General features: G+C 39.3%; 2 protein-coding genes across 3 annotated transcripts in view; one reads left to right on the forward strand and one right to left on the reverse strand.

Annotated features, from left to right (window-relative positions):
- Positions 1-426: 426 nt before the first annotated feature.
- Positions 427-8,909, forward strand: zbtb2b (zinc finger and BTB domain containing 2b). The gene is made up of 3 exons (XM_043220439.1): positions 427-1,007; positions 3,527-3,707; positions 5,548-8,909. Exons 2-3 carry the CDS (start codon positions 3,535-3,537, stop codon positions 6,983-6,985), a joined length of 1,611 nt encoding a protein of 536 aa, XP_043076374.1. The 5' UTR covers positions 427-1,007; positions 3,527-3,534; the 3' UTR covers positions 6,986-8,909.
- A 227-nt stretch (positions 8,910-9,136) lies between these two features.
- akap12b (A kinase (PRKA) anchor protein 12b) overlaps positions 9,137-25,105 on the reverse strand; it is a 32,297-nt gene continuing 16,328 nt past the window's right edge. Inside the window, exons 1-3 of one of the 2 annotated variants that reach the window (XM_043220438.1) lie at positions 20,427-20,709; positions 12,412-17,076; positions 9,137-10,878 (exon numbers count right to left, since the gene is read on the reverse strand). In XM_043220438.1, coding sequence (XP_043076373.1) covers positions 12,416-17,076; positions 20,427-20,451 — 4,686 coding nt within the window. In that variant the 5' untranslated portion in view covers positions 20,452-20,709 and the 3' untranslated portion in view covers positions 9,137-10,878; positions 12,412-12,415. Of the gene's footprint in view, positions 10,879-12,411; positions 17,077-20,426; positions 20,710-25,105 lie in introns of those variants that run through there. The other variant, XM_043220437.1, reaches the window with a different exon arrangement.

A 25,105-nucleotide genomic window follows, 5' to 3' on the forward strand; every position in this document is an offset into this window, starting at 1 on the left:
TTTTTAACATGTTAAATAACTGTGACTGAAATAAATGATTCGATGTGTCGTCATTTTTATTAAATGTTTCACTATATTTAACTGCTATATCGGTTTCTCCTAACGGAATATATATATATATATATATACACATATATATATATATATATATATATATATATATATATATATATATATATATATATATATATATATATATATATATATATATATATATATATATATATATATACATATATATACATACATATATATATATATATATATATACATATATATATATATATATATATATATATATATATATATATATATATATATATATATATATATATATATATATATATATATATATATATATATATATATATATATAAAATATAGTTGAAAGCCCGTTTAATACTGGTTATATGTATTTAATCCAATAATAAGGCTCATTAAGTTTATTGCAGCCTGTGGGTGTGAAATCATCATCGCGCTCCAAATAATACACGCATTTCTCGCGAGCCCGTTTCTGTTGGCTGTAAAAGTGCACAGTCTGTCAACTGAAATGCAAATAGCCCTTCTGCGTGTATCTGTCTCGATACGTTATCTTCATGTGGGGGTGGGTAGCGTGACCTACGGCTATCCAACTCCACTAAAATCCGTTTATCTGTAACGTTCACCAACGATCGTCGCCCCTGAACGATCGCTCAACATTCGTCTCCGCCGCACCGTGAACACATGAGGAGAACGACACCCGTAACGTTCACCAGCGCACTCGTTTGGCGGCTCTTAGCGCCAAAGACCGTTTGTTTTGGCATCCCAGGGAAGTGGGTTTTACAACCGCTGTTTTTAAGCCCTTTTAGACAGTCATGTGATTGTAACGTAACCCGACCGGAAAACACCGACGACCATCGCCGCCAATGCTGCGTTTGAGAGGAACAGAGCAGCTGCGAGCCCAACGGACAAGTCCCCCGGTAACAGACAACAACTCGCCCAACTCCACACGCTCGAGCGGAGGAAAGGTACGTGTGCGTTTGCTCCCGACCACATTTATCATTTACCGCGTAATTTTTCTATTTGTTGTTTTTCGTTTAGTTTATTTATTCGGTGACCACCCCTTCCCCCCGTGTGTGTGCGCGCGCGTGTGTCCGTTTCACGAAGCTCCGTTTATTTTCGCTTCTCGTCCCCGATGCTCGGCTAAGCTCCGTTCTGGGCTTATATCTCTGTTATTGTTGTGAATTTTCGGCTGTGTTCACGATAAGTCGTTGGATCGCGGGCTGATCGACCGGGGAGCGTTTGCGCGTGATCGTATCAGTCATCGCGTTTCAGTTTTTGACGGTTTATTTTCTATTTGCGAAGAAAAACAGATTGCGGAAGTGGTCGGTCTCTGCGGGAGATCTGTCCGTTCCACGTGTCTCCGTAGTGGGAGGAGCTAGTTTACAAACCACAATGAGAACAAGTCGACATGAAGTTAGACGTGTATCTTTGTGTGTGTGTGTGTGTGGAACTGCGAAGCTGTTTATTGCATTAGCTACCGGGGAAGCACCTGTGAACCGTTTTTAAATGTACGTGGAATAAATCTGTCATGTCACTCCTTGTATATTCCTGAAAAAAAGATGATTTCTGAATGCTGGGTGACTCGGTTTCGCTCAAAAAGTTTTATCCAATTCAAATCGTTTTGCAGAAAAATAATTTAACAGACTTGAATTATATTAGAAATTGTGACATCAGTACTAGAAAAGGCTGTTTTGTTCTACTTCCTCATAGGTGCTGCCATGTGGTCATGTGATGTCAACATGCAATGAACAGTAGGCCAACAGTCTTTGTGGAACTAAAAACCCCATGTATTTCCTTCATATGGAAAAATATCTCTAACAATAACTCAAATCTTTACAGTGAATTACGTTTCTTTTAAATAATCATCAGGTCAACAACGGAAATGTCCACCAATCGGGATTGCCAACAAAGTAATTGCGTTGCAATAAATTTGGGGTTGTAGTTATTTCCCTTGTGGAATCTGTTTAAATCAAAGTTTGTAATATTGTGATTCACCTCGTAGCTGGTCCTTTGATTTAATGGCTTATTCTGGAATCGAATCTCATACTAGGTTGACTATATGTGCCTTTTTTTTTCTTGGATGCACCCTGGCCAGGATTTCAATATTGCTTTGACTCAAAGTACCTTGAGAGCGTTTTCGAAAACGTAAGCGATGTCATGTGCAGATCGACCTGCACGCATAAACAAAGCCAAAACATTTAAGCTAGGCCTAATATAGAAATCCTGGCCAGGACGTGTCTGGGAATAATGGCATGTATGGTCACCCTACTGCATGCGTATGTGTGTGTGTAAGGCAAAGAAAAAAACTAATACAAATTCAGCGTGAAACAACAACAGCATTTCGTCAACAAACGCACATACATCCAGGACAGTAGGTGTCAGTATATTCCAAATTTGTGACTGAAAATCGCGATTGAAAGGACGCAGCTAAGATTAAATTAAGAAATTCCTGTTTTGGTGTCTTTGCTCACAACAGCATGACAACTCATTGTAGGGAGTCTGTAGCTATGCTTTGTGGGCTTTGGCGACTGATCTCCACTCAAGTAGGTTTGAGAGGAAGTCGCTTCAGGAATGCTGCCTGAAGAACGAGTCATGTGACACAAAGCCTGTGATTGACCTTTAGGGTAATGGACATTCAATGCACAGAGGCTGCTGAGCTGGTTCTAGTATACAAGGGTTATTAACCTCAGGGATCAGGGTTTAGCCTTCAAAGGTTGCCTCAGATGTTTGGCCCTTGGCTGGATCTGACTGCTCTGAGACCATATTATTAGGGTTACTATGTTGAGATCTCATGGTAGTCAGACTGTATTTATGCTGTCTAACCAGTTAGTTGTCTTAAATAAAATCTCTAATCTAATGGACGTTCCATCAGAATTAAGTCTTATAAAATATACTATATTTGAATGTCTTTATCTAATTTTTTAAAAATTGAATGGGGTGATTATGAAAACCACTTCACTATGTTTGTAAATGTCTTAAAGACATAATCAACAGAGCCTTCCTTCAGCTTGATCAATAGGAATTGCTTAGTCGTCAATAGGAATTGGAAGTAGATTTGCCAGTTTAAAGTAAATGGCAAATTGATAATTAAATAAATTAAATTATGTGCCTTAAAAGCTCTGTATGGACTGCTTTTTAAAGAAACGGCATACGTTCCCCACAAGCAACACAGTTCATTTTAGTTGCACAGATCATGGGGGGTGATGTGTGCCAAAGTGTAATACTTGAGGTAAAAAATTTAATCAAACCCCTTAAACTCTAACTATGAGAGATAGTAGCCTACTAGTTATAATATCCATCTTCTAATTCCATTGTAGAGGTTAGCTTATTGTTTGGATTCTCATTTTCGTCGGTTCACTGCTTTGCCAATATCAACGGACAACTTAACAGCCATCTTTCACTCAGTCTTTTTTTGTGTGTGTTTGTGCATTGTGGTCTGTAGTAGACAGGAAGTTGACTGTCATCTCTGGCCCTTTCTGTGTAGGTGGAAGTATGGAGCTGGCCAATCATGGTCTTATCCTTCTGCAGCAGCTCAACGCGCAGAGGGAGTTTGGCTTCCTGTGTGACTGCACGGTCGCCATCGGCGATGTCTTTTTCAAAGCACACAAGGCTGTACTGGCCGCATTCTCAAACTACTTCAGAATGCTATTTATACACCAGGACAGGTAACCGCTTTACGTGTGGTTTTTAAAGTTTACTTTGTGCTTAAATTATGGATGTGTTGATATAGTAAGCTGATAATAATTCTTATCTAATAAATGGTCAATATTAAAGGGGGAATTCATCCCAAAATGTAAAATTCTGTTATTAATTAGTCACCCTCATGTTGTTCCAAAGCGTTCATTTTCGTAACACAAATAATGATATTTTTGATGAAATCCGAGAGCATTGACAGCAGGACAACTGAAATGTTTGCAGGCCCAGAAATGTAGTAAGGACATCATTAAAATACTCTGTGTGATAATAATCAGTGGTTCAACCATAATTTTATGAATTAAATACAGATTTAAAATTTTTGGGTGAACTATCCCTTTGAAGATTTCATTGAATATTCAGTTTATATTTTAAAGGTATGTTGTGTAAAACACTGCAAACTAAAATCTTTCATTTTAAATATTCCAGGTAAATTTAGGCATCGCAAAATTATAATGTGCAGTATGAAAAAGGCTTGATTACACTACATGACTTTTCAAATCTGATCCACACTGAACGACTCACAATGTGTTCTAAAAGCATCCAAAAATATCAAACGTGTTTCATATCCTTGAACTGAACATAACACCATAATTGCGTTTACAATATGATTAAGATAAAAAAGATTTGTCTCTAAATCTGTGTCCATAATACAATACATGTCAAATTCAGCTGCCCAATATCTTCACACTGGCTGTTACTTTTGGCAATTAGTCAAAAAACTTGTAGTGTCTTGTAGTGTATTCCAACCTTGATTAAAGTAACATTGATCTAAATATAAATCATAATAAAAAAATAAATGATAAAGTGCCCTCTGCTAATATCAGCACTATTGATAAATATGTGCAAAGTCAGTGGTGTTTCTCTTCAGTTCAGTCCATTCATTTTCTATAGGGTTCAGGTCAGAAGACAGGGACAGCCATGGCAGAACCTTCATTTTGTTTAGTAACACACATTTGTGTTTTTGATTGTCCTGATGGGATCCAACCATGGCCCATAAGATTTCTAAAAGAGGCAGTCAGATTTGGATTTTTATCTGTTGGTATTGGATAGAATCCATGGTGAAATGCATCTGAGCAAGATGTCCAAGACCTCCAGCAAAACTACCACAGTAAACATTCAGCAGTAGATTTATCTGCGGGCATGGAATAATTTTATTTTTTTATTTATATATATTTTATTATATATAAATAAAAAAATAAATATAAATATTATATTATATTTATTGGGGGTTTTTTTGTTTTGTTTTTTTCTCTCGGTACTAACCCCTCTGGTGAGATTGCTACCAAAAAGCTTTTTTATCATCTGACCATAGAAGCTAGTGCCATCTGAAGTTCCTATTGAACATGTGGTGGGGCTTTGAATTAATTAATTAATTTATTTATTTTAATGCTTTGTGTCCCCAAGACTCAACTTATGACGATCCTTGGATAGCTTTTGGCCACTCAGACTCTCTGTACTGTGCACACATCCTTTTCATCTTTATTTGATTTAAAACCCCTAATTACTGCCCTGATGGTTGAAATGTGGATTGTCAATGATGTGCCAATAATTGTGGCAATGCACGCTGGAGAGAAACGTTTGAGATTTTCTCCCCACTTTCAATTGTTTTACTTCAATTATAAATTAGAATTTTGTTTCTTTTTTTTCTTTTTTTTTTCAAATGAAAGATTTTCACAACAGTTTTCATATTAATATCAATATTATTGGAGGGCACTGTAATTGATACCAAAAGATTGAGTTATTGAGATGCAATAATATATAATGTATATTTTTCAATACTGAATCGGTTTTTACTGTTCTCTTAACCAGTGACTGTGTCCGCTTGAAACCTGCTGACATTCAACCCGACATCTTCAGCTACCTCCTCAATCTGATGTACACCGGAAAACTGGCGACGCAGCTTATCGATCCAGCTCGCCTGGAGCAGGGCGTCAAGTTCCTCCACGCGTACCCTCTGATTCAGGAGGCAAGTCTGGCTAGCCATGCGGCTCAGGCACATCCTGAGGTCAGTCTTCCCCTGTCGTCCTCTCTTTATGGCATTCAGATATCAGACCAACAGGCTACGCTCACAAATCGCGTCTCAACGAGAACGCATCTCTCTTCGCCGTTCGACCTGGAAGGTTTGCTCGATGGGAAGTGTGCTACCACGAACAAAGCTACCTCACTGACGCGGCCTGTATCCAAGCACAGGCAAGCTCTGTCAGAAGCAGAGGTAGAATCGTCGGCGAGCACCAGTCAATTTGTGAGGGAAGGCGGCGAGACCGAAGCATCTGGAGGTGAAGCCCCATCTTGCTCCCTGAACGCCAACACCATTCTGCATGTGAAGCCCAGCATCATGAGAAGAAGTTCCTCTTTGAGGAAGCATTATACGTGCCACGTCTGCGGGGGGCGCTTTACCCAGCGGGGCGCCTTGCGAGAGCACCTGCTTCTACACACCCAGGCTATGCTCCCCCTGGTGTTAGAGTCTGTCGGTGCAGCTTCCCCAATGCCGCCTGGAGGTGCTGCCACACCAGAGGTGGAGGAAGTCTTCAGAGGCAGCGAAGCGGTAGCAGCCACTCCCATCATCGTGGATGCTGCTAGTGACAGTGAGCAACATCTGTACTCAAAAGACTCGCCACACCCCGAAACCGCCATGCCCGTCCCAACAACGACCGCAGTCAGCCTGTGCACCGCTCAGCCCCAGGCGGACACACCGCCTCCGTCCGATATCGCTGATATCGACAACCTAGAAGGTGCGGCTGACATGGAGCGGGAAGTGAAGCGGAGGAAATATGAGTGCTCCACTTGTGGTCGCAAGTTCATCCAGAAGAGCCACTGGAGAGAGCACATGTACATCCATACGGGAAAGCCGTACCGCTGCAGCGCCTGCGGCAAGAGCTTTTGTCGGGCCAACCAGGCGGCGCGGCACGTTTGCATGAATCTGGGCTCGGAGCCAGCGTACACCATGGTGGACCGACAGAGCATGGAGCTGTGCGCCGCAGACGACTCCAGCCAAATGGAGGCGTTGTTTCTCGGTTCTTCTGGGAGGCCGTACAAATGCAATGTTTGTGAAATGACCTTTTCCAGTCCTAATGAGGTGATCAAGCACCTGTGTTTTAACCAGGGAGCTCTAGCGGGTGCAGCGGCTGGAGAAATGGGTGTCAGCGGGCTGAACAGTGACAGCCTGGCCAAAGACGAAGGCTCAGATTCATCCAACGGTGGGCCTTTGATAACGCCCATCAAAACCGAGGAAGTCTTTGTAGAATAGCTTCACATTCATCCACTTCAGAGTATTGTTGTTGTGTTTTTTTTTTTTTTTTTTTTTTTTTTTGTTTTTTTTCAATTGTATTGCATTTGTGGGTAAATTATGATCAGAAGTTAAGCTACAGAGAGAAAATTCTGTTATATTGTTTCTTTTTTTTTTTTTTCAGGGAATTTTACTTCTACTGAAAAGTTATACTTTTTTTTTTTTTTCATGCATTCATTTACTATATTTATAACAGATTTACGGTAGGTTTAATCCAACAATTCAAAGTCCTGCTTCGTTCTGTGTTTCTTTCAAGGGTTTTACTGTTTACTCGGGTCACTTGTAGTGCTGCGGTTAAAGCTCTTCCTCTGCCTAACGGTCTACAGGAAAAGGATGTAGTGAACTGCTAAAATCCTGCTTTTGTCACAGACCAAATCAGATGTAGACCTCATTAGGTTGGATCGGGAATATTTAAAATTATTAAAGCCACAAAATGATTGGTTCATGGGTACAACACCAAAATTTCTTTTGAAAATAAGAAATGTCACTTTCTGAGCAGCTAAATGGAGGTTCTGGTTTAGGATGAGTATTCACTACCTCAACCGGTTTCAGACATGCAATATCAGACTTACCTGAAATTTGCATCAAAGGGTCGAGGATCAAAGTCAACTTTATTTTTCCAGTGCCTCCGAGGAGTTATACAGATCTCAAAGTTTTTTCTTTCTTACACCGTTTCTAATTTCTCATTACATGCTTTGGGTTAGCAAGAGCAAGGTGTAATTGTAGATAACCTTCATGCAGTGCCAGATTACCTGTCGAACATCGCTTATATTGTTAATGTGACCCACGACATATTTGCCTAATTATCCACTTTTGTCAGTTTGTTACAGTGCTTTTTTTTTTCGTGCCAATGCCACCTAAACATTCATGCTGTAAAATTGGTCGGCGGCAGCAGCTCATCAGCGATTCGGTTGTGTTGCTCTCACTGTGGTTCAACATGTTTACAGTTGTGCTGTGCGTTTAATCAAAGTTGTTACTGTGTGTGATTTTAGAAGACACTGTGGCCAATCGTATATATATGTGTATAACATTTGCTTGAAGGGAGATATTTCTGTCACTGTTTGCTGATTTAATTTTTGCCATGATTTGCTTAAATATGCTCTTAAATTCCTTATTTTTGAGTTTTATATAACTTTTCTAATTTTATGTACAGTGCTTTATTTACAAAGAATTATAATCTCAGAGGTTGTATATTGTTTAATGCATTTACTGTAGAATATTAGCCATTTGTAGTGTAGCACAAGTATGTGTATATTTGTCATCTGTCTTTGTTTTAATGAAACTGACAGTGAAGTCATGCTGTAAAAGCACTGATGTCTGCTAAAGATTCCGACTACTTTCATCAATATACTTGTGCTACATCAGGAAACGTTTGTCATTTGCAGCCAGGGTGATTTACATTCAGTGCTTTATATTTCTTCCATCTTTCTCTTTGTAAAAACCTTGTAGGAATTTATTTTAAGAGCACTGTGAGAGCACTGTGAGTTAAGTTACTACTGAATAGTTCATTAAAGCCCAGGAATGACCATTTGCTTCATTTTGTTACAAGGATTTTTTTTTTCTTTTTACCGTAATGTTACTTTTTTTTTTTTTTTTTTTTTTTTTTTTTTTTTTTTTTAATCATACATCAGGCGATGTCATGCCTTTTTCCCCGTAGTATTGTTACAACTCTTTGTTATTTGTACATATGCAAGTTGTTACTATTTGAGACAGTTTTAGGGAGGAAGGGGTAAAGGTGCCCCCTCAAACGCACAAACCCCAAAGCCAAGGCAAAACATACTGTGATCTCTCGCTCCTCAGGAACATGAACAGTCGTCTCTGGAAAAAAATACTTCCTTTGCATTTTCATTGTGAATAATGATAATAAATCCTTATGTTTTTGAAATGTGAATTTATTTCCTTAATATACAATACTGTTCAAAGCTTTTACCACTTTTTTTTTAAATGAGCCACAAGATGGCACCATTGCGTTTTTTATGTGGTAACGTTACACCGAAACGTGCAAAAACTTAATTGTTTTTAGAATTGCATTTAACTTATTCCAGTAAATATGCTGCTTAGCATTTTTCTCTATCCACACAACACACACAAACAGAACAAAGGGCAATGAGCTTGATTTACACTAGCTTTATTTGAATGAAATATAGACATGATTTTGAATCCATACTATTAACAGCTTGAGGAATACAAAAAGAGGTGAGGCTCATGCTACTGGTATATAACATTCCTTAATGCTTTCATTGGTTATTTGTTAATATTACAATATGATTTAAGGTACATAGGTATACAATTTGTACAAATGTTAAAGGAGCTTCACAGTAGACTTGTATTATAAAAAGCTAAGAAAAGAATGTGAGTGGGCTGTTCATTCAAAGCATGACAGTAGTAGCAAAGCTAATGCACCCTGTGTAGTCTCTGTCATTTGCATACTTTCTAGATGTTTAACCAGTACACATTTCAACGTCTCAAATTTTTGGGATCAAAGCCATGAATTTACTTGCACTACATATTCCTTTACAGTTTGCCACCATCTTCACTGAAATACACAACCGCCACTCATTTACATTTGATTTTAAAACGCTTTCCTTATCATCCTGTCTTTGTGTATGGCTATAATATACTCATTTCAAAGAGACTGACAATAAGGCATCTACCACGTCTTTTTAAAGAAATAACAGTCCTTGATACAGAGATTACGAATGCAAAAAAAATATTCTACACTATATTACTGAAAACCCACATATCTGTGAATTAAAACCACGCGTAACCTGTGTTGGAGAGTTTACCAATACACGGCATTAATACAATTCTCCTCGCACAATTATCTCACAATTTTCTTTTAACCTCAGGTGCATTTTTGGTGTTGAAACATGCATTCGCTAAGGCCGTTAAACAGTGAAGTGCACATGTACACTGAGGACAACAAAATGTCCTTTTCTAAAAGTTCCCTACTCATGCAGGCGTTTGTCATCATCGTGATCATCTATTTTCACAGGGTACCACTAAAAGCAAACCAAATTGAACATCAGACTCTTAAAATCTCAAATGTCACGCGTTAATGGTGAAATCATTCATCGTGATTGTACATGATAAATATACATTAAAAGAACATTTCACAGTAAGGGACGAAGAAGTGGTATATCTACAGTGAGAATGGAGATGATAATGGCTGGATAGTGTTTCAGATTGTGTTTCTCTGAATTTTACCTCATTTTCACATTACAGCCACGGCATATTGTGCACTTTTTAATTTTTCTATAGCTGTAGAGGGTGTATCTGTACCATGTTTGTTCAAATTACTTGTCCAAGTTTTACACCAGCATCATATCATGATTTCAATGCTTATTTTAGAAGGTTAGAGCATGTTTGAGAGGGTTGAGAGAATATTTTAGATATAAATACAATATACAAAACACAACCCTCCTACTGCCACACCACAGACACACATACACTCATACAAGAACCACACATACATAAACTCTCCATTTGACAGACAGCTGAAAACTAATTAAAAAAAATGTTCATCACAAAAAGTTACAGGTGGGGAAATGGCATCTGATGCATTTTGGCAAAATACAGGAAACTGGGAGAAGGGGACATCCCTCAGTGTGTCCAGTGAGGTGAGAAACCTTGTGATATGGCAGCTGAGTTATGGGGAATTTGGAAAAAGGGTCAGAGGGATGAATGGATGGATTAAAGGAGAAATACAGAAGGGAGATTGGCCTGGAGTCTCTTGCTCTTGGAGTTGGTACAGAGCACTCTTAGTCTATTAGTGTCCTCTATGGCTGCCACTCACTTCCTGCTTTCCAGAAAGCTCTGTGCCCCAGTCATGTGACTGTTTTTTTAAACGAAGACTGCAAGACAAAAAGGATAATGGTAAGAAGATGTAACAATTGTAGCACATCAACATTTTAAGCTTACTTATGTATGATGCTAATTCTGCTAATGCTAATTCAAATGCTATTTCAAAACTGCGATATGCACTCTTTTCTTTTCTCACAGCTCTTTAATCAGTTAGCATGACAAGCTAATCCACATCCTAATGTTACTTTGCCATCCATTATTTCACATAAATGGCTCTTTCCATCTGCACTGCATCTTCTGTGCCTCCAACCACTGTCTCACTCTGTTTGTATGACTCAGCACGAGTAACCAAGGCAAAGGGGGCAGTAAGAGAGAGAGAGAGAGAGAGAGCAGTGCACCAAAGCTCATGCTGTGATGCTATATTTCACCAGCCTCTGCTCTACTGCAGTGCTGCATTAGCACTCATCAAACATTTATCAGACACACCCAGGTCTCTTCTCTCATCCTCTTCCTTCTTTTGGTCACGCTTTACATTAGGATATTGTTTTCTTGTATTACAAATACAAATAACCATTTTAAAACATAATATGTATAATGCAAATAATATGTTTACATGCCTTTGAAAGTCATGCTAATACAATAATTCATCTTTTTAAAATTACTAACAGACTTAGTAATGCAAGTGTAGCTTGGCTTCGTTAAGCATGTGAAAATATTAACAACTGGCCTCAGCACTGCACATCCTCCAAAAGAAAGGTAGCTTGCAACATGCATATAACCTTTCAAATATATGTTTGCATTTTTTCAAATGTTTAAAGGACAGATGACGAAGACTGCAGTTTGACTGCGTAAAAACTTGGTGTTGCTCAATTATAACATGTATACATAAATTATAACATGTATACATGTTTATACATGCATGTATTAATCTACTAACTGCAATATTACCCTTCAAATGTTATAAACCAATTTTCGATAATACACATTCTTGGGGAAAACAAGCATGAAGTACTAAATTAAGGACTGTATAAGACTCTCCAAGGTTGTGCAATTAAGTTTTCTTTTCTCTGCTCATATGCTGATATGACACTTCTAAGGGTTGCATTTGATCATACAGTGAATCTTATCAGATGAATTGGTTCTCTAACTACATATTGAAGGCTTTGATGAGTGGAAGAGACTAAGAAAGTGCTTTTGGGAGGGGGTGGGGAATTATAGTCGGTCTTTCACCACAAGTTCATCTCTCTTCACACGGCTTCCCTTTAAGACCCAGCATACAAAATGAAGGGTCAGGCAGCGGCATTCCTGCTTTGATATCGAAGGTCCCTTGGTTACTGGTACATGGAACAAAAGCTTTTTCATCTCTCCAAATGGAAATCTACCCCTAATAAAACTAAGACCCATTGAGGTTTTTAAAAACGCACCATGCGTAAACTGTGATAAGAAATGTGGAACTTTCTTTAATGGACAAAACTACCTTTGGAAACATCATGTATCATTTTTTTTAAAACTTATTTAACGGTTTTGCTTCACATTTATAAAAATTCAATGAATTTTCTTTTACTAAATGAATAAAGACTAACCTGCTCATGACACTGTGACAACCTCTGTGGAGACTGGCTCAATCTCATTGCCAACCTCCTCCATCACCTCCTCCACTGCAACAGCATTTGCTGTCTTCTCAGTAGCAGTCTCCAGTTTGGCAGGTACATTTTTCGCATCTGTCTTTTGACAGTCTGGATCTCTTGACTCTCCCTGGTTTGTTGTGTCCTGTGTTGAAACCTCTGTTTGAGGTTCTTCCAAGTCTTTTTGAGGCTTGTCTTCTACTGATTCCTGGCCCTCTGAACTTTCTTCTTTCATGTTTGTCTCAGTGTCTTGAACACATACATTCTCTGGATTTATGACATTTATGACACCAACCTTAAATTCCTGTGCAGTCTCTATCTGTACCTCCTGTACCACTTGACACTGCTCCGCCTCAATCTGGTCTTGATGTGCATCCATAACAGATAATTCTGTCATCTTTTCTTCTGGTATGGCTTTTGAAACCTCTGAAGCTTGTGTTTCTTGCTGGATTTCTGTTACAACCTCCTTGGAATGCGATTCAACTTGACTTTTTCCTTCTTCACTTTCTGTGGTCCCACTAAGCTTTTGCTCTTCTGCTTGCTTTAGTTCAACTTCACTTTTTGTTACCTCTGTTTCATGATGCACATCTTCCACAGAAACTGTGGCAACCTCCTCATTTTGAGGCTGGATTTCATCTGTGATGGAAACCGTGACTGTTTCTGTAATCAGGATGGTGTCATTAACTGTTTTCATTGGTTTCTCAGTAACAATGCGAGTTTGTTCATCATCACATTTGCATGTATTGTCAGATGCTTTCGGCTTTTCTGGGCTTGTTTCTAGTAGAGCTTTTTCCTCCGAAACAGATTTTTCTTCAATCATTTCAGGAACCGCTGGGGCCTCTTCAAATTTGACATCCACTGATGTTGCACAGCTTTCTACCTCCTCAGTAGTCTTCTCAGACACTTTTATTTCTACATGTGCATCAGCAAGGTTTTCTACAACATTCTGAATGACTTCTTGCACAATAACACTGCTCTGCTTCTCAATGATTTCTGCTTCTGTCACTTGGGTTGCCTGGATCACTTCAGTTTCTTCTTTCACATTCTCAATGATTTCCTCAACCACAATGCTAACTTTCGTAGAGGTTACTTCTAAGCTTCTCTCAACCACCGCTTGAGTGGAGTCAACCTCAGCATCATTCACCTTAACCTGGATTTTGTGGTCATCTGCAGGAAGAACAAGAGCAACATTTTGCATAACAGTTTCATGAGCTAGATCTGCTGTATGGGATTCTGTCAACTCAGATGTTGAGCTTGTAACACAAACAGTCTCTTTGATGACTGCAAATTCTTCAGTGGTGGCTACAACTGGAATGGTATCTTCTGTAGATTCAGCAGTTTGAGAAGCTGGCACCTCTGGAAGTGTTGCCATGACCTCGTCTGTTATAGCCATGGCAACTCCCTCCACAGATGCTACCTCAACCGTGGCTTTATCTTCTTTAACAGTCTCCAGTTCTTGCACATTCTCACCTTCAGCAACAGCAACTTCAGTGACTTCCACAGTTTGGGCACAGATTGACTCTTCAACAGTTGGTTCCACAGGACCTGCAGCCTCAATCTGGGGGGATTTTTCCGCCACCACCGGCTCTTCAAGAATCTCTGGTTCCTGTTGTACAGCATTTATCAGCGCTACTTTGACTGCTGCTACTTCTTGGAGAACAGTCACAGTCTCAGCTTCAGGTGCCTCCTTTATCTCTTCAAACTGTGCTTTTTCCTCAACTGCATTTTCTTTGAGTTCTGTTTGACCTCCACTCATCTGAGCCTCATGAACCTCATCCTCAGTCATACTGGCCTGTTCGGGCTCCTGTGCTTTGTCTTCAACAGCCAACTCTGTGACAAGCACCTGGCTAACAACTGTTACTGATTCCACTGAAGGCTTCTGAGTAAGGTTTTCTTTCTCCACCACCTTTATTTCACTAGTGTCAAGGCCAGTGCAAACAGTAGTTGCCTCTGTTTTCTCATGTGCAACCAAGACAGTTTTCTCTTCCTTGATAGCGGACTCAACCAAAAATGCATCAGTGGTGACTGCAACTACTTCTTTTTGTTCCTTAGTTATGGTGACAGCCATGGCACTTGTGGTAACACTAATAGTTTCCACAGCTTCTTGTAGCACTACATCTGTCTTCTTATCTGCACCATCACCTGGGACAGGAGTTGTCTCACCTGATGTAACCGGTGATGCCGTAACGCGCGATACAGCAGAAACCATTTCAGTCTCCTCTACTTGTTCAAGGGCTGTAACTGCTTCTGAAGTAAGCTCAACAATGTCTTCTGCTATAGTGTTATCAGTGGATTTGGGTGTGGCAGCTGTGTCTCCTTCTTCTGGTATGTCACTCAATTGCTTTCCCTCTGTCTCATCCTCAACATTTTCCACAGTGGCTGAGATCCAAGATGGCGATCTATCCTCAGCTGTGGCTTTTGTCTGGCCAGCTGGTGCAGATTCTTGTTTCACTTCTTCTGCCTTAACTGCAACTTCTGTAAGTGGTTCATTGTCATATTCTGAAAGAGGTACAACAGCTGGAGTGTCAGAATCATCCTCTGCAGAGCCAACATCAGAAGAGATCTGCTCTTGTTTACCATCAGACTTCTTTTTCCTCCGTGTTATCAATTTCCTCAAAGAGAAAGAGGATTCTTCCTTGGGGGCTTCACTATCAGAGGTTGTATGCTCTGGGCCTGAAGCTTCATCAGACTTGTCTTCTGCTTTAGGTTTCTTTCTGTGGGTTACCAGCCTCTTGAAAGATTCCCAGGTAGACACAAGTTCTTCCTCTGGTTCAGGTGAAGAAGCCAAATTCTCATGATCAGCTTCACCTGAGCTTACAAGAGGGGACTCAGCAGTTTTTGTCTGCTCTTCTCCTGACTGCTGCACTTCTTCCTCAATCTTAGTTTCCTCGTCATCAGAATCAGAAGTCTTTCTGGCTCTTTTTTTAGCTGACCCCACACAAATAAGGGCCTCCCAGGACACGGATGTATCCATTTTTCTTTTTGGTTCCTCTGCAGCTAGTTCAGGCTTTTCAGCTTTTGGCTCGGCCTTTGATTCTGCCTGTGATTCTTCTTTAGACTCAGATGGTACCTCTTCAGAAGGTTTAGGCTCATCAGTTTTCTCATCAAAGACAGCACTCTCAGTTGACGATAGGGTAGAAGATTTGGGTTTGTCTCCAGGTGCTTCGTCCTCACTCTCAGAGGGCCTTTTGACCCGTTTTTTTGGGGTGACTAGTTTTTTGAAAGAAGACCAAGGTAAAATTCCATCTTTTTTCTTCTCACTGTCAGAAGTGACTGGCTCAGTCTCAGTCTCTGCAGCTTGAGCCACTTCGGCTTGAGCAACCTCAGCTTGAGATGCCTCCCCTATAAGATGCTCACCAGATTCTTCTGGAGAAGATGCTCCGCTATCAGGTTTCTGGGGCTCAGCTGACTCAGTGGATGACTGAATGTTTTCAGCAACTTGTTCACTTGATTCTGTTTGCTTTGACTCTGCTTCTTTCTTATTCTTCTGCTTTTTGGATGACAGCTTTTTCAGCCCAGCTCCTGTAAAAAGCTTCTTAAGTGGGCTTCCCTGAGCCTTGGATTTCTCCTGAGATGACAGGATTTCCACTTCAGTTGTAGCTGCTTCTGAAACATCTGGCTTGTCACTTGTTGGTTTTGAATCATCAGTGGTTTGTGTTTCATCAGCAGTTTCAGCTGCTGGTGCTTCAGCAGTTTCAGTCTGAGTCAGAGTTTCAGCTTCACTTGTAGCCTCAGCTGCTACTTTAAGTTCTTGTGTCTCTTCTGTCTCAGTAGAAGTTGTTTCAGTTGTCATTTCAACTCTAGTTTCAACATCTTCTAAAGGTTTCTCTATCTGCTCACCCTCAGTTGGTTCTTTCTCTGCATCCACTTTAGGTTCCTCGGTATCTTCAACAACACCTTCTGCTGTCTCCTCAGTTTCCTTAATATCCTCCTCTGCACACTTTTCCTTGACTTGCTCCTCATCTTTGGGCTTTTTAAAGCTTGCCTTCTTCCGCAGGTTAGAAAAGATTCCCTGAGTGAAAAATCTCTTAAAGGGACTCTGTGTCTCTTGAGATGGTGGACTTGTGGGCGATTCAGTTGGCACATCTGGCTCTGGTTCTTTTTCTGTACCTAATTCTTCAGCAGATTTTTCAGTCACCTCTTCACTAACCTTTTCAGTCTCTGATGGGGCATCAACTACAGTTTGGTCTGCTGGTTCTTCTGCCTTATCAGTCACTTCTTCAGTCGTGGTCTCTTGCTCTTTTTCTGTAGTTTCTGGTGATTTGTCTTCCACAGATTTGTCTTCTTCTGTTGCAGGTTCCTCTTTCTTTTCCTCAGAGGTTGCATCTGCACCACTCTCTGCTTCCTTTACTGTCAGCAGTTGCACAGGCTCAGTCTTCTCATTCTTGTCTTTCTTCAGTGTGAACTTGAACCCAACGAAACGGAAGATCTTTTTGAAGCCCACCTCATTGGCCTCTTCTGGTTTTTCCTCTACTGCCTTCTCTTCTGTAGTTTCTGTAATTTCATCTGCATTTGCAGAATCATCTTCTTTCTCTCCATTAACCTGAGGGGCTACCTCTTCTTGCTGCACTTCAATTGTTTCAGGGCTGTCTTCTTTTTGGCTGATAGTTTCCGTCTGGCCAACTGTAATGAAAAGTATGCAAAGCTTTAATAAATTAAACAATTCTTAGTATATTTATTTCAGTTACAGTTTTTCAAGTTACCCAAGTTGAAGTCATCATTGTGATTCATTAAATATCACAGCACTCATGAAGTCTTATAAAACTCATTTGTTGCTTATGGATAGCCAGTTCTTAACTATGTGTAGAAAAACAAGTTAAGACTTATAAAAAGCAAAATACATGATCTGGTGATATAATTAATTCAAGATGGAGGGCTGTGGCAATTGAAGGAAATCGAAGCCACATTGCTAAAAAAACCTGCAAAAACATTTTCACCCCCTGTTCAGATTTAATCAGGCATATGATGGCAATTTGATATTAAGTTTACATTTTCTGGTTTCTTTCTTGTGAGCACCAACAAAAAAATATAAGCTGAGGAACGATGACAACATTTAACATCAAATCAAGCAGGGGAAATTTCCATGTTGTAAGCTTCACAGTTATGCAGGCTATGTTGCCAAACGTTTGGACTATGAAATTGACCTTATTTAATAAAGCAAGGCAAACACACAATGATGTCACTTTATTAATCTTAATTAGGCCTGTATATTTGCCCATATTTTATTAAGCTTCCCAAGACAAAATGTAACAAATAAAATCACAACAGGTGGGATAAACAAGAGAATAAACACTCATGATGTCTTGAATTCCTCCCTTGCCTATCTGTGTTTTGACAAGAGTGGGTTGATTTTGAGGGTGTGGGGCTAGGAAGAGGGAGTCGAATTCGCATGTAGTGTGAGCCTCCTAGAGGCCCAGCTTTCCTTTGACATCCAACCTAGCAAGGGACCGTTCACATCTGGCTCTGCTTGCTCTTGCTCTGGGGTCTGAAACCCACCCAGTGACTTTAAAAACAAATTCCAAGCATTTTTAATGCATGGATATCACATTACTTGGAGTCCTACACACTTGCATGACACAGGCTGAGATAAAGGGGCAGCTAACCATTTATCAACCAAAACAACTTAAGCCAGAGATCAAAATGATTTATAAATTGTCCTAGAATGATTTTTTTTTTTTTATGTGAATGGTAAAGTCTTGGACTGATTACCCTAACCTTGAAAGTCTTACAGTGAAACAACAGGAATGGCTTATATTTATGGCCTGCCATCATATCAGAGTCTTGGGACAACAGACAGTCATTAAAATAAAATTCTGATGCTCTTTATACTGTTATGGTCACTCACTTGCATTTATCATATAATTTTCGGATTTAAATAAGAAGTGTTTTTATTTAGTGAAGCACAAACCAAATCCCACAGTTCGATATGGTACAGGGATGCAATGGCATTCCATCCCCCACTATACAACAAACCATCCCCCCCACAGACCAAACCAAATTCTAAACTTCAGCTTAGGAAGACTGTATTGTGTTGTCCTCTTTGTCTCACAATGGGCCCCTGGTTTTTTTCCTGCTTGTGCTAAAAGGGGTGGGGGGCCCACACTATTGTCCATCCTGGAACTTAAACTACCATGATGAAAATCCTTGTTGTAAAATGGGAAAAGGGCATTATGGGAAGCCATATAGAATGACACAGAACATTTTCTGTCTTGGTGTTATAGTAGACTGAATAGCAAAACAATTAGCAAGTCTTATAATTTCAACATTCCTATGTTTAACCTGCCTTAAACATGCAGTCTTTTTCCCTCTTCACAGATGCAGCTACAGGTTATATGATCTTAATTTATCTTTAAATATTTTAGAAATATCTCCTTTGGCGACATTCCAGAAGTTTTCTTCTTATGCTATAGTAAATGTTTTAAGTATCAAGGACACCCATTATAATGCAAAAAGACACACTGCTGTTGCCTCCCACAGCTGGAGACAGAGAGGCGCTGTATATGTGCAAATGTATTTTTATACGAGTACGAAAGACAAAATGGGTCAAAGACTTGGTGAAACCACCAGTCGCCCTACATTTGCTTTTGTCTCAATGGTGGCTTAGACTGGGGAAACTCGAGCCAAGGAATTTGATAGCGTGTCTGTTGTGGCTGTTAAAGTGTGGAACTGTGGGTGAGCATTTTGGAATGGGTGGGGGCAAATGCCATCTGAAATCACAGTGGTGTGATAGTCTAAAAAGACGGGGGAGGGGTCTTGTTTGTTGAGATGGGTCTGAGGTAATGGTCAACAACCCCCTACCCCTTGCTGTTACATGCAAACACAGGCTGTTCATTAGTGGAGTCTGTGAGTTTAGGGAAGTTACAAGAAGAATCAGCGGTAGACTGACTGCTGGACCCCTACCAGGCAAACTACCCCCCTCCCACACTAAATAACCACACTTAAGTGATCCCCTTTGACGTAGATGCGATTCATTAAAACAATCGAGATTCTATTGCTGTTTCTATCGATATTCACTTTTGTAAGAGGGTAGTGGTGAATAACAACATCAAGTGAATAGGAAATTAAACCTGCAGTGTTCTGCATATATAGAATTTAAGCCAATTAAAATAAACATACACATAAAGATAAGAACATCCGCACAAAATCCTAATAAACATTCCCAGCTAATCAAAACACTCTCTGAACTCATGTGCAGCAGGTAATCAATTCCATACACCCACACCACCTCTCGAGAACCCTGACTAAGATCTGAGGGGCTTAAAAACTCATTAAAATCCTAAAAAGAAGGACATCTGAGACCACTGAAGCCCATCAGATCACAACATTTCCAAGAATTCTGTAGTACATGTATAAACCCACCAACTGTACAGTTTTATCATACTACATGGGATGTAGAAAAGATAAATCGTTCTGAGGTTCAGACCGGTCTCTCATACTTAAAGGTTAATGCATCACATTAACAGATTAGAGATATGACTTTACTACTTCAAGCATCACTGATTTTGATCACACATTTGAAGTGGATCAATACCTTTAAATCAAAATTGTTCTAAAATATAAAACGAAAATGTGTTCTTAACTTTTTGATTAACTTTTTGATCCCACAATTGTTGACTACTGTATACATAACCATTTTGTATGTAACTGTAAGAAAAAACTATACCTGGGTGTTTCATTTGTTCTAAGGCTTAATTAAATGAAAAGTAATGAAACACATACACATCAGAATCTGGAGATATGTAAATGAAAACACTTCATTACTCAAATAAAAAATGTATTAAATATTTTTTTCATAAAAAACATATTAAACAGTATTTAACCACATTGACCTCTATGCAATGATATCACAAGCTACAGATCAGGCAAACGATAATTGAATAACCATCTTAATTATTACTGCCACCCACTGTCCCCTAAAAATAATAATGATACACCTTAGCTTTAACAAGTCATAGAATTTAGATGCATCTTACCTGTTAGAGTTATTGTCCCAAGCATTTCAGAAACGTTTGCAACTTTTCAGAAAAAAAGAAAAAGATTGCTGTTTAACTTTTCACTGACAGTGATGCTTTTTGAACTCCCTTCTTGTAAAAGTCCTGCTTCCTCTCAAACTACGATCAGCTGATAGGCTTTAAAGCTACACTCTTGTTTCCCTCTCTTTCTCTGTCCTGTAAGCTCGTGTTGAAGCCAGGCGTCTCCTCTTCTGAGTTTCTGGGTGAGAATGAGGGGAACGGGTGGGTAACACACATTTCAACAGACACTGACACATGTCCTATGTAGGACCACCCCACCCATGCCCCCCCAACCCCCACTCCTCCTCCTCCTCAGCTTTTCAGCTGTTCTCTGCCCCTCTCTACTGAATGAGTTTCCCTCTTCCTTCCCCCTCCACTCCTCTTTACACACTCCCTCCACCCACTCACTCAAACTCTAACATTCCTTTAACCAACTTTTTCTTTCCTGGTTCAAAATGACAGAAATTGTCAAGCCATAGTTAAAATATGTTTGTCTGTGTCTGTGTGATTGTGTGTGTGAAGGGAGGGAAGATTACTCAAGTTATCAAAGGCATTTTTGTACATGATGTTACACAGAGCACCATCTCCCCTTTCCATCTCTCGTCCAAGACGGTGGGATCCATATGACACATAAAATGTACAAGGGTGAAATGAGGACCTTCACAATATGTTCTGTATCTTTCTGTAACTCTCACTCTACCGAGCTCACTCTTTATATTTCCTCACCTCTTTATGTCACTCAGTCCATGGGCCTAAGTATTCCAACCAAAACTGTTTCATTATTTTTTATCAGCATTTGCTTTAACAAACCTGTCACAAAAACAAGAAGACAACAATGTAATTACTATTTTAATTACCATTTTGTGACTTACTGCGGTGAATATTCCTCATATATATTTTTAACACAATCTAATTTACACCATACACTGTGTTACAGAATCTTGTATAACTGCTTTGTATTTAAGAAGTCAATTTTACCCACATTAGTGAATTTTGGACCCATGTGTCATTTTCTGTTATTTTAAAATATTTTTTGAAAAACACTGTGTATGTAATACAAAACTCTCTCTTAATAGAATTATATGTCCTTGTTCTTAAGTGAAAAGTTCTATAAATAAAGTGACTTTCTCTTTCAAATTTGCTTCCCAGACTAGCTAGTGAAATGCTAATGTAATGAGGCTGGCACTCTACGGGGCTAATGGTTCATTCAAAGTGTAAACTGGGGCATCTTATTTCATTCATGTTTTGTTGAAGGATGATGGCTGAAGAATACCAGTGAGATTCCTCAGCATACAAGGGTCTAATCAGACATCTCACACCTTGCCATTGTTCCAGTGGAATGTGTGAATTCCAGCTAAAATCTTCTTCTAAGTGGCTGATAACAACTCTAATCCAGATTGGTCTGGATCCTACAGACTATGCAGAAACTCATCCGGTTGAGATTGGTATTTTATCTCTATTAACTAAACCAAAAGCTCTTTCTGCATTATTCACTTTACCACACATTAGTTGTACTCAGATGACTTGATTGCCATGTTATTGTGAAGTTACTGGACTGTAGTGCTGGACATTAACTTAAGTGTTTGGGTGCAAAGCTAGAGGGGACAAGTAGGGTAAATTCTTCATGAATGGCCATTCTCAGACTTTATTGTGACATATGGAAAAGGCTTTCTGCCCCCAGTGACTCCATAGGAGTGGAATTCAATAAGCATATACACTCACACGCTAAAGACAGTGTGAGTCACTCCCTTTCTACTGTAATAGACATTCCTCAAAAGAGGAAGCATGACTTGTAAAGCTGACTCGCATTTGAGGATTTGGCCTCGAAGACACAACCAATACAGATGGCCTATTCCAACCTGATGTAGCGAGATGTGATAAAATACCAGCAGCTAATCACAGTCATGGTCTGTCATGGTGAAACTGATACCCAGAATGACATCCATGTTATCTCTTGCATCTGGGAAACGTGATCAAACACAAAAGCGTGAGCAGTCAGCGGTCTGTTTTGGCTGGGAACATGTGGAAGTGGGCTTCCCGCTGGCCTGGGGGCTTGCAGGGGATGCTGCAACGTCACCGAAGACCCCAACTCACACACGTACACACATACTTCAACATACACACGCCCTCATCTGTGCACGCACTCCTTGGGCCAGGAAGATGATGTCGAAATAATGGGAGGAAAAGGAAATGAGAGTTGTGTGAAGATCTGCAGAGGACTGTCTCTAACTCTCCAGCTGTCTCCCGCTTTATACATTCACCTGATTGTGCTCACTATGTTATCTTTAAAATGGCATCAGAGATTTTGTACCTTCCTCCATCTCTATATCTCTATATCAAGCTTTCCTTATTTTATTCTTCTCATTTCCTTTACTCTCTATGGATAGAGGAAGCTGAGGAATGCTGCAGGAAGCACGCTCATTCTTTTGCGTCAATGCTTCCTCTTCCCTCACCAGTTTCCTTTGCTATTAGGTCATTTTCTTTTACTGGTCTAATTTGTTGCTTTTCAGAAAGGACAGTATGTCAATGACTCAGATTATTTGATAGTGCATAACTACTTCATGAGCTGTCACAGTACTGGGTACAACCCGTACCCTTGACATCATAATTCACCTCAAGGTTGTAGTTCAATTGGTGTGCCTACATAAATGATACTTCAGTATATACCACCATTCAAAAGTTATGTTTTGCTCCCCATAAAATAACAATTTTAAATTTCAACATTTTAAAATGTAATATGTTCCTGTGATGGCAAAATAAACTTTCAGCTGCCGTTATTTCAGTCTTCAGTGTCACATGTCCCTTTAGAAATGATTAAATGTGCTGATTTAATACTCAGGAAACATTTCTTCACTGTTGAAAACAGTGCATGCTATTTATGAAAGTTCTGAAAAACAGAATTTATCTGAAACAGATTCCAATATTAAATTACTGTTATGTAATATACTGTTACTAGATAATAATATGACATATCCCGTGACACGATATGAGACAATTACTTTTCTTATTAATCACCCAATGGACTGGGAGATTCTATGTAAACGTGCTGTAATGTAAAACATCAAGCCAACATTTGATTGTCTGAACTATGCATTCCCTGTCTATCCAGAACAAATCTTTTGTCAATATCTACAGTCAGACTGAATGTTTAACAGCCAAACAATAATGAAACTAGACCATTTTAATGCTTTCACAGGGAAAACGTATTTCTTTTCACTTATGGACTCTTTATATCTCTTTTCCTTTATACAGTTTTACTGCAGCAAATTAACGGAATTAAATTACACTTAATCAAACACATATTCACACTCTCCCTGTGGTTTTCTCTTGCTGCCAAACCCTTCATCGCTCCACACTTCACACATTCCATTCCCATGTCATCTCAACTTTCCTCATCTGTGTGTTTCTCTGATCAACAGCATGAGTATCACTAAAACACACTCGTAGTATCAAATGTTTACTCTGTCAAAAAAAAAAAGTTACTAATAAATCTCAACAGAAGAAATCAGTGTAAATTATATGTGGCTTCAAAAGACGCTGACCTAAATAGTTTTTATTTTAAACTAGAAAACAAGTGCTTAATCAAAATAAAAATATGTTCATAATTTTCCAGGAATCTGACCTCAAATCATACCGCAGATCTGGAAAAGAGATTTTGAGAAGTGAATTATTACCACACATACACACACACACACACACACACACAGACAGACACACACATACACGTACTGTCAAAATCAAATCACTCTTTTGGATTTAAATTCAAAACACCAATAAAAAAATCTGAAGCTATTATCAGCTATCTCAGAGCACTTTGTGGACACAATTCCACAGAAATAGGTCAAACATACATACACATAGCAAAAAGTAAATAAACAGTAAAGGGACACAGTTACACCAGCAAGACTGAATTCCAAAGATAAACAGATAATCACATACAGCCTGTTAAAACATGTTTGATATGGAACACAGACTCATATGCTATCAAAGTAAACACACACACACACTTGCCTCGGTGGGGGAGGACTGTGTATGAGATAATGGCTGAGCTCACTCTCTGGACTCACTCACGTCGCCGCCTCCTAAACGCCTGGCAGCCAGCTTGCATATGTGCGTGTATGTGTGTGTAAGTGAGTGGGTGGGAGAACTTAATTCATTTGCAAACTTTTGTATACATGTAACTTCCATGTCTGTACATGTAGGTCAGGCAAATACATCTGTGTTTGTAATTTCCTGCTGACATATGTGCATTAGTATAATCATGTGAATGAGTGAGCTTGTATGGATGTGTATTCTTGAATATTTGTTAAGCCAGGCACAGTCAAAATCGAAACAATGATGATTAAAGGAAATGTAAAAATGTTTTAATATTGAGAGCACTATTTTCTTCTTTGTTGATTTTGGCTGGGAAGACATTGCGCAATACAGACAGTTTTTTTTTCTTTTCTTTTTTGGCAGTATCAAAATAATCATACGTCTCTCTTCATCTGACTCTGTGTACATGGTTTCCATTGTAAAGTTGTACTAAAACGCGACAGCGTCATATTTTGGGAGGGTTCTTAACAATGGAGAACAGACAGATATATCAACACATGTATTTTATACACATTATTCTCCCAGTACATTTCTATAAAACGTTC

This window comes from Puntigrus tetrazona, chromosome 20, assembly GCF_018831695.1.
Source record: "Puntigrus tetrazona isolate hp1 chromosome 20, ASM1883169v1, whole genome shotgun sequence".
NCBI lineage: Eukaryota > Metazoa > Chordata > Actinopteri > Cypriniformes > Cyprinidae > Puntigrus > Puntigrus tetrazona.